We start from the raw sequence: 12834 nt of genomic DNA on the forward strand, positions 1-12834 counted from the left end.
GGCCAAGGCTTTCGACTCTGTCAATCACCACATTCTTATCGGCAGACTCAATAGCATTGCAAATTACAGGCTAAGAATAGACCAAGAGATAGGCCTGTGTTCATCTTATATTTCTCCATTGCCAAATCAGTGTGTCTTGTTTGTAACAAAACTGTCCCTGTTTACAAATAATTAAATCTGAGACATCAATAGGAATCTGAGCATGATACTTTAAAAAATTAGGCCTACCTTTCCAGCCCAGACAGTAGGCCTACCAACGTAGAAATATTTAAGCTTTAACTACTGGCTACTCTTCTTCCTTGGCTTAACCAAACGAGAGAAGGTCACAAGTGTTTCCCTAAAAGCTGTCTGGGTTTAAACATCTTCTACAGATAGAGTTTTGATTTTAACCTCACAGCCCTTCACTGACATGGAGATAGGTTATTTAAAGAGTGCACGGTGAGTGGAGGAATTGGCCGATAAATCTATGTGTATATAGCAGCCTATAGCTTAATTTCATCTGTCAAACAGGTAGGCCTAGCTCGTATTTCTTAAAAAGGAGGAAATAGGCTCCAAAACAAAGCCCTCGTTTTTATTAGTCTAAATGAATATGGTTGAAATTAGCCTACTTTCAGCACCATGAGCTATCCATTTTTGATTGATTGTTCCGCGACTGCTGGTTCAAGTTTCAGCACCACAATGCAAGTAACTAGAATCTGGCTTATTGTGTGGTCAATAACTCTGATAAATACATAATGGCAAAAAACTGTTTTTATTCAAATGAATTATAGTAGTAGCAAGCTATCAAATTTGACCTCTTTGACCTCATCTTCGCCCTCTCCTTCTCAAACTGAGCAGAACATACTCTAGTCCGTGTGCGAGATATGGCATATTTTTGGACTAGGCCCAATCAAAAATTATTTTCAGAAGAATTCTTTGACTCTCCTCCTGACCTGCCAGTGTAGCACTACACCCAGCACCGCATTGGTTAGGCAGCACAAAAACATTTTTGGATCAGCAAGATCAAAACAGACTCAGGGTTGGAATATCCATTGGCGTGTGTTATGCAGCCTGGTTTTATTTTCCCCATCCCAGCAGCGATCTTAGAAATACAACTTTGCTCTGTGCTTCTCCAAGCATGCAATTCGTAGCCTATGGATCACTTGATTGAGACCACACTAAATAGCCTATAGATGCATTTGATATTGCATGCCCAGCAGAGAACCAGAGATGAGGGGCTGCATTGGACACACAGGTATATAGCCTAATACACAACTCATTCTAAAACACAGTAATATTGAAATTACATCAATTACGTGACCCTTCCCTGGACTACATTTAAAAAATATGAAACCCTCCCCTTGACAGAAATGAAAAGCATGACCCTCCCCCATGTACCGATTCTGTAAATTTCAATCCATCCCTTAGGTACTAGAGTAGCGAGGTCGAAAACTACAGCTGGAAAATGCATTCATCATATTATGCATAGCTCTCACACTAACATTTTACATCTTATTCACTGTTATTGAAAGAGGTGACCTGCTTCAAAAATTAAATGATGCCAACTAGCTAAGGTCGGCATCATTTACAGTTTCCAAGTTCGGGGAAAAGTGAAATGTTCAAGATGGTTAGCTACCTCGTAAGCACTTCGCCTCACCCTCCCCTCAGAAACATGTTTATCGATCTAACGCAAAAGTTTAATAGTTGGTTGTATGGGTTGATATTTTTTTTAATAACTAGCTGAACGGTGTCAAAGATAGCTAGCCATCTCACCACTTTTGTCAAATTAGCTACTGCACGGCCCAAAAATAACTGTTGGGGTCGTAGCAGGTGCATGCTCAAGAAAGGACAATGAGTTCAATCACATTATGGATATCAGTTAAATTTGACAAATGCACAAAAATATTTCATTTGGATACCATCGAATTTGTTTAATATGGCATTGGCCAATTGTTTTACCCACAAATAACATGTTTAATGCCAATGTTATGACTCATGAGTTACTTGAATGTAACCACAGGTGGCCTATGAGAGAAAGCTGAGCTGTAATATTTGTAACTGGTGCGGTGTGTGTACATGTACAGTAGATTATTAAAACAGCCTCACATTGATACATACATTTTATTGAATTCAATAGGAGTAACAAACCCGGAAATGATTTAAATACATTTCAAACTAAGAAAAATGTCAGACATTAACACTGAGACGACCTCAAATCCTCATACCCAAACTGATGAGTAAACTATCAAATCTTTATTAGCACAAACAAGGTCATAGACAACATTACAGTGGTATATGTAAGAGTTTGATGTTATAACAATCCCTAACATGAAAGTATGTGCTTTGGAGAGGGATGAGTAGAGTGCAAAAATAGATCTAGCAATAGAATAAAAGATTAATTCATATACACACAACTCACACATTATATATGCAAGTTAATTTTGATCAAGCCTGTTTGCCCAATTATTAGAGCACAGATGAGTCACCCGCACTCATTATTCTTATATTTGGCATCAGGGCTGGAGTTCAGCTGGTGGCTTTCAATCCATCACCTGTGAAAATTCCCCTCCATCCACAGGTACATTAACATAGGGAACATAACCATGGCATTAGCCCTGACTCCACATCAAACACTGACCATAGGTTTAACCTGTTTTATCCATTTTCTGCCTCTAAATGCTTAACTGCGCCTTCACCAAATGCTCAAAAAATGATCAAATATAGCTCTATCAGCTTATGTATACAGTAGATACATACTTAAATTGTATACACACAGTTCAAACATACCAGTAGACACATATACAGTGGGCAAATAGAAAGATAAAAAATGAATACACAGTTGAATTTAACACCAGATGGCTGCATGTTTAACGTTTAATTAAAATAAACAAATGGATACATTGCTTTGGTATGAGTTCTGGAGGCTCTCTGCTCAGGAAGGTCTCACCTGGTTGGTCAGCTAGATGCACAAACAGTCACATCCCTCAAGATGGCGCCATTGAGTGGACTTTCAGGGAGAATCAGGTACAAACTCCATGGCACTACTATTTCACAGACATCCCAGTCACTGCCTCTACTGCTTTCACTCCCTCGATCTTTCTCTGCCTTCCTCAATGCCTCGAGTCCGCAGTGGCTCCACCCTTAGAACCCAAACATATCGTCTTTCTCGGTGTTGTCTGCGTCCGTTTTGTCCCAGTTAGTTGGGGACAGGCACTCTTCGGTGTTGAAGTCCTGAGGGTTTACCCCAATGTCCAGGACCTGGGGGTTATTGCGAGACTCAGCGAGTCTAGACGGGGAGAAGGAAAGACATTTCACTTATCACATTCATCAGGCAAAAGATACCATATAACAGATGGGATGTGAACACTCAATACATTGAAATGAATGGAGATGTCGTTGCATTAACATTGAAAAGCATTGTGCAGTAGTACAATTTAAAATGGTCAAATGTGTGTATTGGCTACAAGCAAACATTGTTGAACTAGACATTAAATATACTATACACAAATGTGTCAAATTTGAGTAAGTGTAACTACAAATACTGTGTTGGTCTCATGTTACAGTATCCAGAACTAAACAGTAGAGGCATGTTGTGTGAAATAATCAAACAGTGCGGTATGGTCATCTAAGTAAGACAATCTCTTCACACGACTACAGCTCTCAGACATGACACAAGACTGTTTCAACACACGCCAGACACTTTCAACACTTCACTGCTACCACAGTAACCACTTGGCTCACCATGTCATCACTCATTTAGTGATGTGGCAACAACGGTGAAATGGCTGATGATTATAAAGAAGAACACCACAAATCCGAGGCATGGACAAAATGAGAATAAATAACACATCAACACGTTAGCATAGAACCCTGCCTTCCATACACAGCACAGCCTTCCCAGCCTCTGTGCACTTTGCTGGTTTTAAGTAGGATCCTCTAGTCCAAACTTAAATCATATGGGTACTTCTCGGTTTGAGCCCTTCATTACCTCAGCATCGTCAATAGGGAAAATCAATAGGACAGGGTTCCGAGCTGTGGTAACAGAATACTCCTACATCGAGATATGCAACTACATCGTGGCAGTAATGTACACATCCATGCTCAGACAGATGGGCTGGGTGCAGTGAGGACAAGAGAGTGACAGAGGGGGTCACAGTTTGGATGAGAGTGGTGAATGTAGTGGTGGTGACTGGGGGGGACACGGCACATCCAATGGATGACATCATTACCTGAGTATGATTCAAAGCTATCCAGACTGCGGCTGAGGGGTGCAAAGGAAATGTAAAATGTCAGACAGCTGTTAGAACCTCATACCAGTACTAAAAGATTAGAAAATCATGTCCCCTATAGTCATAATGAGGAACTGCAGAGGATGTCCACCCATGCCCAAAGTTTCCAGTAACCTTTTACGCCGGAAGGTGTCACTGTAATCCCTTGATTTAGAGCAATGGCTCATTAGTCCAAGGTCAGTATCAGTATTGAGAAAAAGCCATGGGCTCAACTTTGCTACATACCATTGTTTAAAGGGATGTACAGGGTGAGGTTTACATGACCATACAGCTGAACTTAATCACTCACGCAGAGAATAAAGGGAAGAAATGTCAACACTGTATAGGTTTTAGAACTAGTAAAACACTAATATACAAGGATGGAGGATTGACACGAAAACTGTTCTTGGATTCACAAGAAGTCCTGAAGGAGGAAAACCACTGTCTACATTACATGCGTCCTTTGACTTCCAGACTTCTGCTACCCCATTCTACCACCCACAGCATATTTGGAGGAACCGAAGCCCTACTGCCAATTAACTGCCTTTTACTGAAAGCTCTTTCCTCAAACACAGAGGAAAAGTTTGACCTCACTCCACCCCATTCCCTAAGAAAAGAAAGGAAAGAACAAGCATTAGCAACAACAAAATATACCCGATTGATTATAAACTCCCTACGTGTGGACAAACAGCCCAGTCTTGAGGAAGACTAAGGTCTCAGACAGAATCTAATTTTTCTGTCATCACTGGGTCTTTTTAGAAAATTCATACTAAAAAGAGCCAGCTTGTTTGAGTCCAGTGACAGAGACTTTGAAGTGGCAGCCTAAGTAATGAAAAACTCTCCATACGCATTTATCAGCAACAGGCATGGAACAAAAAAAAAGAAGTGAGTCTACAAGTACTGACATCAGCAGATCATCAAGGTCAGTCCATATGCCACTTCGTTTCACCATTGGCTCAACGCCTCCTCAAAGGCTTGCACCAGATCCTCTGCCTCCTCAAAGGCTTGCACCAGATCCTCTGCCTCCTCAAAGGCTTGCACCAGATCCTCTGCCTCCTCAAAGGCTTGCACCAGATCCTCTGCCTCCTCAAAGGCTTGCACCAGATCCTCTGCCTCCTCAAAGGCTTGCACCAGATCCTCTGCCTCCTCAAAGGCTTGCACCAGATCCTCTGCCTCCTCAAAGGCTTGCACCAGATCCTCTGCCTCCTCAAAGGCTTGCACCAGATCCTCTGCCTCCTCAAAGGCTTGCACCAGATCCTCTGCCTCCTCAAAAGGCTTGCACCAGATCCTCTGCCTCCTCAAAAGGCTTGCACCAGATCCTCTGCCTCCTCAAAAGGCTTGCACCAGATCCTCTGCCTCCTCAAAAGGCTTGCACCAGATCCTCTGCCTCCTCAAAAGGCTTGCACCAGATCCTCTGCCTCCTCAAAGGCTTGCACCAGATCCTCTGCCTCCTCAAAGGCTTGCACCAGATCCTCTGCCTCCTCAAAGGCTTGCACCAGATCCTCTGCCTCCTCAAAGGCTTGCACCAGATCCTCTCCTCTGCCTCCTCCTCAAAGGCTTGCACCAGATCCTCTGCCTCCTCAAAGGCTTGCACCAGATCCTCTGCCTCCTCAAAAGGCTTGCACCAGATCCTCTGCCTCCTCAAAAGGCTTGCACCAGATCCTCTGCCTCCTCAAAAGGCTTGCACCAGATCCTCTGCCTCCTCAAAAGGCTTGCACCAGATCCTCTGCCTCCTCAAAAGGCTTGCACCAGATCCTCTGCCTCCTCAAAAGGCTTGCACCAGATCCTCTGCCTCCTCAAAAGGCTTGCACCAGATCCTCTGCCTCCTCAAAAGGCTTGCACCAGATCCTCAAAAGGCTTGCACCAGATCCTCTGCCTCCTCAAAAGGCTTGCACCAGATCCTCTGCCTCCTCAAAAGGCTTGCACCAGATCCTCTGCCTCCTCAAAGGCTTGAACCTCCTAAATTTCCCTCAATTAAGACAATCACTTCTCCAGAGTCCCCTCGTTAATCACAGCAACAGACACCGCAGCAGATATTAACAGCTTAGTGAGTAATTACTGTGTGCGCAGACAAATAATTATCTGATAACAGCGTTAGATGGCTTGATTACCAGTCTATGAAGCAAACTGTCCCTACCTCCAGACAGACAGAGGAGGCCACTGTCAGTTTCAACTGAGAAAATTAAGAGAGTCCTGGGGGAAATTAAAGCACTGACAAGACTGGAATTAGACTCTTACTTTGTGGTAGACATTAGAAAACAGATAAATATATTGGGAATTGTGATTCAGCTCCCCAAACTCCACAGTAGGCCTCAAAACCCCATCGGGGTTGATTGAAACAAAATGGCGTCTTTTGAGCTCTGCATGAGTTGGGTTAGCTTAAAATGAGCCCTTGAGTAATCCCAGTCTGTGCAAAAGCACAAGGAATACACTGAAGGACATGTCCAGTCAACCATGAACCTGCTAGTTGTGTGACCGAAAACCAACGCTCTGTATTTATCCCTCAACCACAACCATTCGTCTGCCAGAGTCAATCTATCCCAACTTGAAAACTTACTTGTTAAATCACTGCATGTGGGGGCCAAAAGAAAGAGGCTGAGAAAGCAGATGACGACTAAGTGTGGTGTTGACGCCAGTGAACTGAAAACAGTCTGTTTCTAAGATATAAGCGCAACGAGCCAGGAGGAGGGAGTGGCAGCATTTATGAGACGAGCCCGAACCACTGGCTATTTCCAGAGCAGAGTGTGTGTGTGGAGGGGAACTGGACGAGGTACAGTAACATCACCCACCTTGAGAAAGCTTCATCCAGACCATCCTCAAGCTCCTACCAGAAAAAAAACAGACAAGGTCAGTGAAAGAAGACAATGTCAAAGTAATTTAAATACTGTTAAAAACATTTAGAAAAGGTTTACAGTAGGTACACTGCAGGAAGTGATCTCCAATATAGATAATGGCATCAAACGGCTCTTATGGTTTTACAGTAGATTTAAAAAGGTACAGCTAAAGTTAACACACACCTCTATCCAAATAAGTATATAATTGCAGAGTAACAACCTGACACCCTCCCCTGTTATGGGGACTCTGACAAGTATTGTCCTTTTCAATGCACCATTGTCCTGAGCTTAACTCAACCCATACATATACACTAGTACAGTGTTTCCCAACCCTGGTCCTCCAGTACCCCCCTTACTGTACACATTTGTATTGCAACTCTAGACAAGCACACTTGATTCAACTTGTCAACCTATCCTCAAGGTCTCAATGAGGTGTGTTTGTCCAGGGATAAAACTAAACAGTGTACTGTTGGGGTACTGGAGGACCAGGGTTGAGAAAAATTGCTCTAGTATAAATACCCTGCCTTTGAATAAAGCGTGTATGCTAGGAGCTATTGCCAATACTGTATTGTTTCCATCTTACCCGTACAGTATACTGTTCCATCCATTTTATCTAACCCATACAGCTAGTTGTAGCAAAACATATGCTCGCCAAGCCTTGGGTTGTCATCCATAAAGCATTGCCCCTCTTATCAAGCCTGTGCAGCTCCAGTAGTGCTATTCTAGCCCCCATTCTCTTACCCATACAGTATTGTTGTTCTCTGTGGAGTGGTTGTGCACCATGAAAGGGTCCAGCTCGCTCTCCTTTGTCCCCGAGTGGACCAGTGCCATGTTCGCCCCCTCTGCCAAGTCTAGAAGGTTTCCTGTGGCCACTTCTATAAAACAATGGAAAGCAAACATACTTAATGGAACTCAGAGACATATACAAACCTGACTTTTAAAACAGACTTACAAAAAAAGTATTGCCTAAATTACATTACAAGCTGTACAAGTGAGACGTCTACCAAGTAATTTATCATAGCATACTTGCACCAATACTCATGCACACTTATAATCATCATATGCAAACATAACATTAACCGGAATCATTAGGAACAAGCCTTCCTTATTACCCCTCCTAATTGTCTGAGCATCGATTGTCTGGTCAGACTAACTGTCGCCGGTCCCTTGAAGAGGTCAAATCTCAGTTCTCTAAACCCGTCTCAAAGTTGTACTTGGCTCCATTAACTTCTTCATGCACCCATCCCGTTAGTGGGATCATTTTCGTCAACATCCGCTGAATTGCAGAGTGCAAAATTCAAATAAAATTACTATTTTTGTTTTTAAAATTTTCATGAAATCACAAGTGCAATATAGCAAAACGCAGCTTAGTTTGTTGTTAATCCACCTGGCTTGTCAGATTTCAAAAAAGCTTTTTTCGGCGAAAGCATACCAAGCGTTTATGTAAGGACATCTCTCTCAGTAGACAAAACATTAAACAGCTAGCAGGCAAGTAGATAGGTCACGAAAGTCAGAAAAGCAATCAAATGAATCGCTTACCTTTGATCTTCGGATGTTTGCACTCACGAGACTCCCAGTTACACAATAAATGTTCCTTTTGTTCCATAAAGATGATTTTTATATCCATAATACCTCCATTTGATTGGCGCGTTTTCAGAAATCCACAGGCTCGAGCGATCACGACCAGGCTAGACAAATTCCAAATAGCATCCGTAAAGTTCGTAGAAACATGTCAAACGTTTTTTATAATCAATCCTCAGGTTGTTTTTACAATATATCAACGATAATATTTCAACCGGAACTGTAGCTTCTTCAATAGGAAAGAGAAAATGTCTGCTCCAAGCTGTTGCGCATGCAAAACGCTGCTGGCACACAGCCATACAATGACGCGATGTGATCTTTCTCGCTCATTTTTCAAAATAAAAGCCTGAAACTGTCTAAAGACTGTTCACACTATGGGACAAGGAATCTGGTTGATATCCCTTTAAATGGAGCGAAGGCAGGCTATGGAACAGAGAGCTTTCAGGAAAAACAGCACGTCCGGATTGGATTTTCCTCAGGTTTTCGCCTGCAATATCAGTTCTGTTATACTCACAGACAATATTATGACAGTTTTAGAAACTTTAGTATTTTCTATCCTAATCTGACAATTATATGCATATTCTTGATTCTGGACCTGAGAAATAGGCCGTTTCATTTGGGTACGTTTTTCATCCAAACACTGCCCCCTACACTCAACAGGTTAAAGCACCTATCCTTCTTTCTCCTTAGAAGAACTTGGCCTTTTCTTAATTAGATTTGCTCAACTGTTGGGTCCTCTCTGTCCTCCTTTCGAAAAAGGTCAAAGGTAACCGAGAAGAGGGAATGTAGACAAATGCCCTTGTATGAAATGAGACTCCTTCTCCAATCACGTGTCATCAGGCAACTAGTTGTGCAATACATTTGATAGATAAAAGCATAAGCAACATATCGTTTTTAAATGTTTGCATGCTTTGGAGTTGGGGTCTGGGCATCGTCTGGCAGGCTTGCCCCAGGGAGTGAGCGGCAAACAGGAGTATCATGTTACAGGCCTCTAAGAAACTACATCTCCAAGTGGAGAGGACACGGGAGCATGTGCATAGAGATGCACACGTCAGCACACAAACACTAGTTTGTGTGATGAGCAGGAAACTATCAGGAGGGGCTCCAGCAACACACCTTCCTGAGGCTCCCAGGTGGTGTATACTTACTGTGAGCACGTTGCATCTCTGTCAATACCACTTCATTATGGGTCTAACCCACACATCCCTCTGTGAGTCATAGCTCATGTACTGCCAAAAATAAAGTGACAGGGCTGCAATCCCCTTACACTAAAGCCCCTCTGTTACAAAAATATAATTTCCAGGTCAAGGGTTTTATCCTCTCTCTAGAGAGGATCTATAAATCTCTGAACCCAAATGGCACTGATCCTTTTGTGATCTCGAGCTGATCCAGTCCCGGCCCATGTTAAGTGTCAGCTGAGGGATCCCACTCTGGCTGGCTGGGGTCCAACTGGACAGAAGACGGGGGCGCGTGGCTAAGACGATGTTTTAAGGCTGTTCTGTATGTGTCACACAGTGACTGATCCCCATGATCCCAGAGAGGAGAAGAGGGAGAACTCAAGAGTGCCAGAGGTACTGTATGGTGTAGGGATCTGGAATGCAGCTGTAAACCCCCTGGTTACTTAGTTGTTTTTTTAGCACAGACTGTATAACTTATTATAAACTGGGTGGGTTGAGCCCTGAATGCTGATTGGCTGACAGCCGTGGTATATCAGACTGCATACCGCGGGTATGACAAAACATTTGTTTTTACTGCTCTAATTACATTGGTCACCAGTTTATAATAGCAATAAGGCACCGCGGGGGTTTGTGGTAGGTGGCCAATATACCACGGCTAAGGTCTGTATCCGGGCACTCTGCATTGCGTTATACATAAGAACAGCCCTTGGCCATGGTATATTGGCCATATACCACACACCCTCATGCCTTATTCCTTAAGTATGTACTGGTATTGTTGCATGTGGGACATATTTGGGAGACTGAGCGGTTGCTAGGGAACTGTGCAATGCGAGTGAGGGAAGACTATTGAAAACTACAAGCTATCGACGTTTGCTAATTAGTTGTTTCAAGCAGTGTAAAGTTGTGTAACTCGCTCACCAGTGAAAATAAAAGTATGACAAACATTTACTTAATCACAGTGAGGGTTTGGAAGTACGTACGTACGTACGTACAAATCCTGTCGACAGACAGACAGACAGACAGACAGAGCGCATTGCCACGGTCGTGGTAAAAGTGAGAGGAGTTAATAGTTTGAGTGGTCCCGTTTAAATGAAAGAGCACCATTTAGTTTGTTTTCACAAAATAAACTGTCGAGCTGTGTTTTATTGGGACAGCCACAGGTCCGTTGACCGTTTCCATTCGCGCGCTGCACCTCAGGTCAGGCGCCAGTAAAGCTTGGAACGGATTCTTGGACACAGGACCTTAAATTTATTTGGGATTTAGCAGTATTCTTGTTTCTTTTATTGTGTTGAAGGGAAGGGATCCACCTTTTAAAATATCTTTGAGCACTCTTGAGGCACTAAACCCTGGTACCAGATCTTTACTAATTATTGTGTGTGTATACATACATACATACATACATACATACATACATACATACATACATACATACATACATACATACATACATACATACATACATACATACATACATACATACATACATACATACTGCTCAAAAAAATAAAGGGAACACTTAAACAACACAATGTAACTCCAAGTCAATCACACTTCTGTGAAATCAAACTGTCCATTTAGGAAGCAACACTGATTGACAATACATTTCACATGATGTTGTGCAAATGGAATAGACAACAGGTGGAAATTATAGGCAATTAGCAAGACACCCCCAATAAAGGAGTGGTTCTGCAGGTGGCGACCACAGACCACTTCTCAGTTCCTATGCTTCCTGGCTAATGTTTTGGTCACTTTTGAATGCTGGCGGTGATTTCAGTCTAGTGGTAGCATGAGACGGAGTCTAAAACCCACACAAGTGGCTCAGGTAGTGCAGCTCATCCAGGACGGCACATCAATGCAAGCTGTGACAAGAAGGTTTGCTGTGTCTGTCAGCGTAGTGTCCAGAGCATGGAGGCGCTACCAGGAGACAGGCCAGTACATCAGGAGACGTGGAGGAGGCCGTAGGAGGGCAACAACCCAGCAGCAGAACCGCTACCTCTGCCTTTGTGCAAGGAGGAGCAGGAGGAGCACTGCCAGAGACCTGCAAAATGACCTCCAGCAGGCCACAAATGTGCATGTGTCTGTTCAAACGGTCAGAAACAGACTCCATGAGGGTGGTATGAGGGCCCGACGTCCACAGGTGGGGGTTGTGCTTACAGCCCAACACTGTGCAGGACGTTTGGCATTTGCCAGAGAACACCAAGATTGGCAAATTCGCCACTGGCGCCCTGTGCTCTTCACAGATGAAAGCAGGTTCACACTGAGCACATGTGACAGATGTGACAGTCTGGAGACGCTGTGGAGAACGTTCTGCTGCCTGCAACATCCTCCAGCATGACCGGTTTGGCGGTGGGTCAGTCATGGTGTGGGGTGGCATTTCTTTGGGGGGCCGCACAGCCCTCCATGTGCTCGCCAGAGGTAGCCTGACTGCCATTAGGTACCGAGATGAGATCCTCAGACCCCTTGTGAGATCATATGCTGGTGCGGTTGGCCCTGGGTTCCTCCTAATGCAAGACAATGCTAGACCTCATGTGGCTGGAGTGTGTCAGCAGTTCCTGCAAGAGGAAGGCATTGATGCTATGGACTGGCCCGCCCGTTCCCCAGACCTGAATCCAATTGGGCACATCTGGGACATCATGTCTCGCTCCATCCACCAACGCCACGTTGCACCACAGACTGTCCAGGAGTTAGCGGATGCTTTAGTCCAGGTCTGGGAGGAGATCCCTCAGGAGACCATCCGCTACCTCATCAGGAGCATGCCCAGGCATTGTAGGGAGGTCATACAGGCACGTGGAGGCCACACGCACTACTGAGCCTCATTTTGACTTGTTTTAAGGACATTACATCAAAGTTGGATCAGCCTGTAGTGTGGTTTTCCACTTTAATTTTGAGTGCGACTCCAAATCCAGACCTCCATGGGTTGATAAATTTGATTTCCATTGATAATTTTTGTGTGATTTTGTTGTCAGCACATTCAACTATGTAAAGAAAAAAGTA

At 43.7% G+C, this 12834-nt stretch overlaps 1 protein-coding gene across 3 annotated transcripts in view; it reads right to left on the reverse strand.

Annotated features, from left to right (window-relative positions):
• Window positions 1–2190: 2190 nt before the first annotated feature.
• The window catches only part of LOC112256611 (low density lipoprotein receptor adapter protein 1-B), a 54237-nt gene continuing 43593 nt past the window's right edge, over window positions 2191–12834 (reverse strand). Inside the window, exons 7-10 of one of the 3 annotated variants that reach the window (XM_024429962.2) lie at window positions 7823–7956; window positions 7037–7071; window positions 4209–4240; window positions 2191–3265 (exon numbers count right to left, since the gene is read on the reverse strand). In XM_024429962.2, the coding sequence (XP_024285730.1) occupies window positions 3219–3265; window positions 4209–4240; window positions 7037–7071; window positions 7823–7956 (248 nt within the window). In that variant the 3' untranslated portion in view covers window positions 2191–3218. The other 2 variants (XM_024429963.2, XM_024429960.2) reach the window with 2 other exon arrangements.

Source organism: Oncorhynchus tshawytscha, linkage group LG08 (assembly GCF_018296145.1).
Source record: "Oncorhynchus tshawytscha isolate Ot180627B linkage group LG08, Otsh_v2.0, whole genome shotgun sequence".
Classification (NCBI taxonomy): domain Eukaryota; kingdom Metazoa; phylum Chordata; class Actinopteri; order Salmoniformes; family Salmonidae; genus Oncorhynchus; species Oncorhynchus tshawytscha.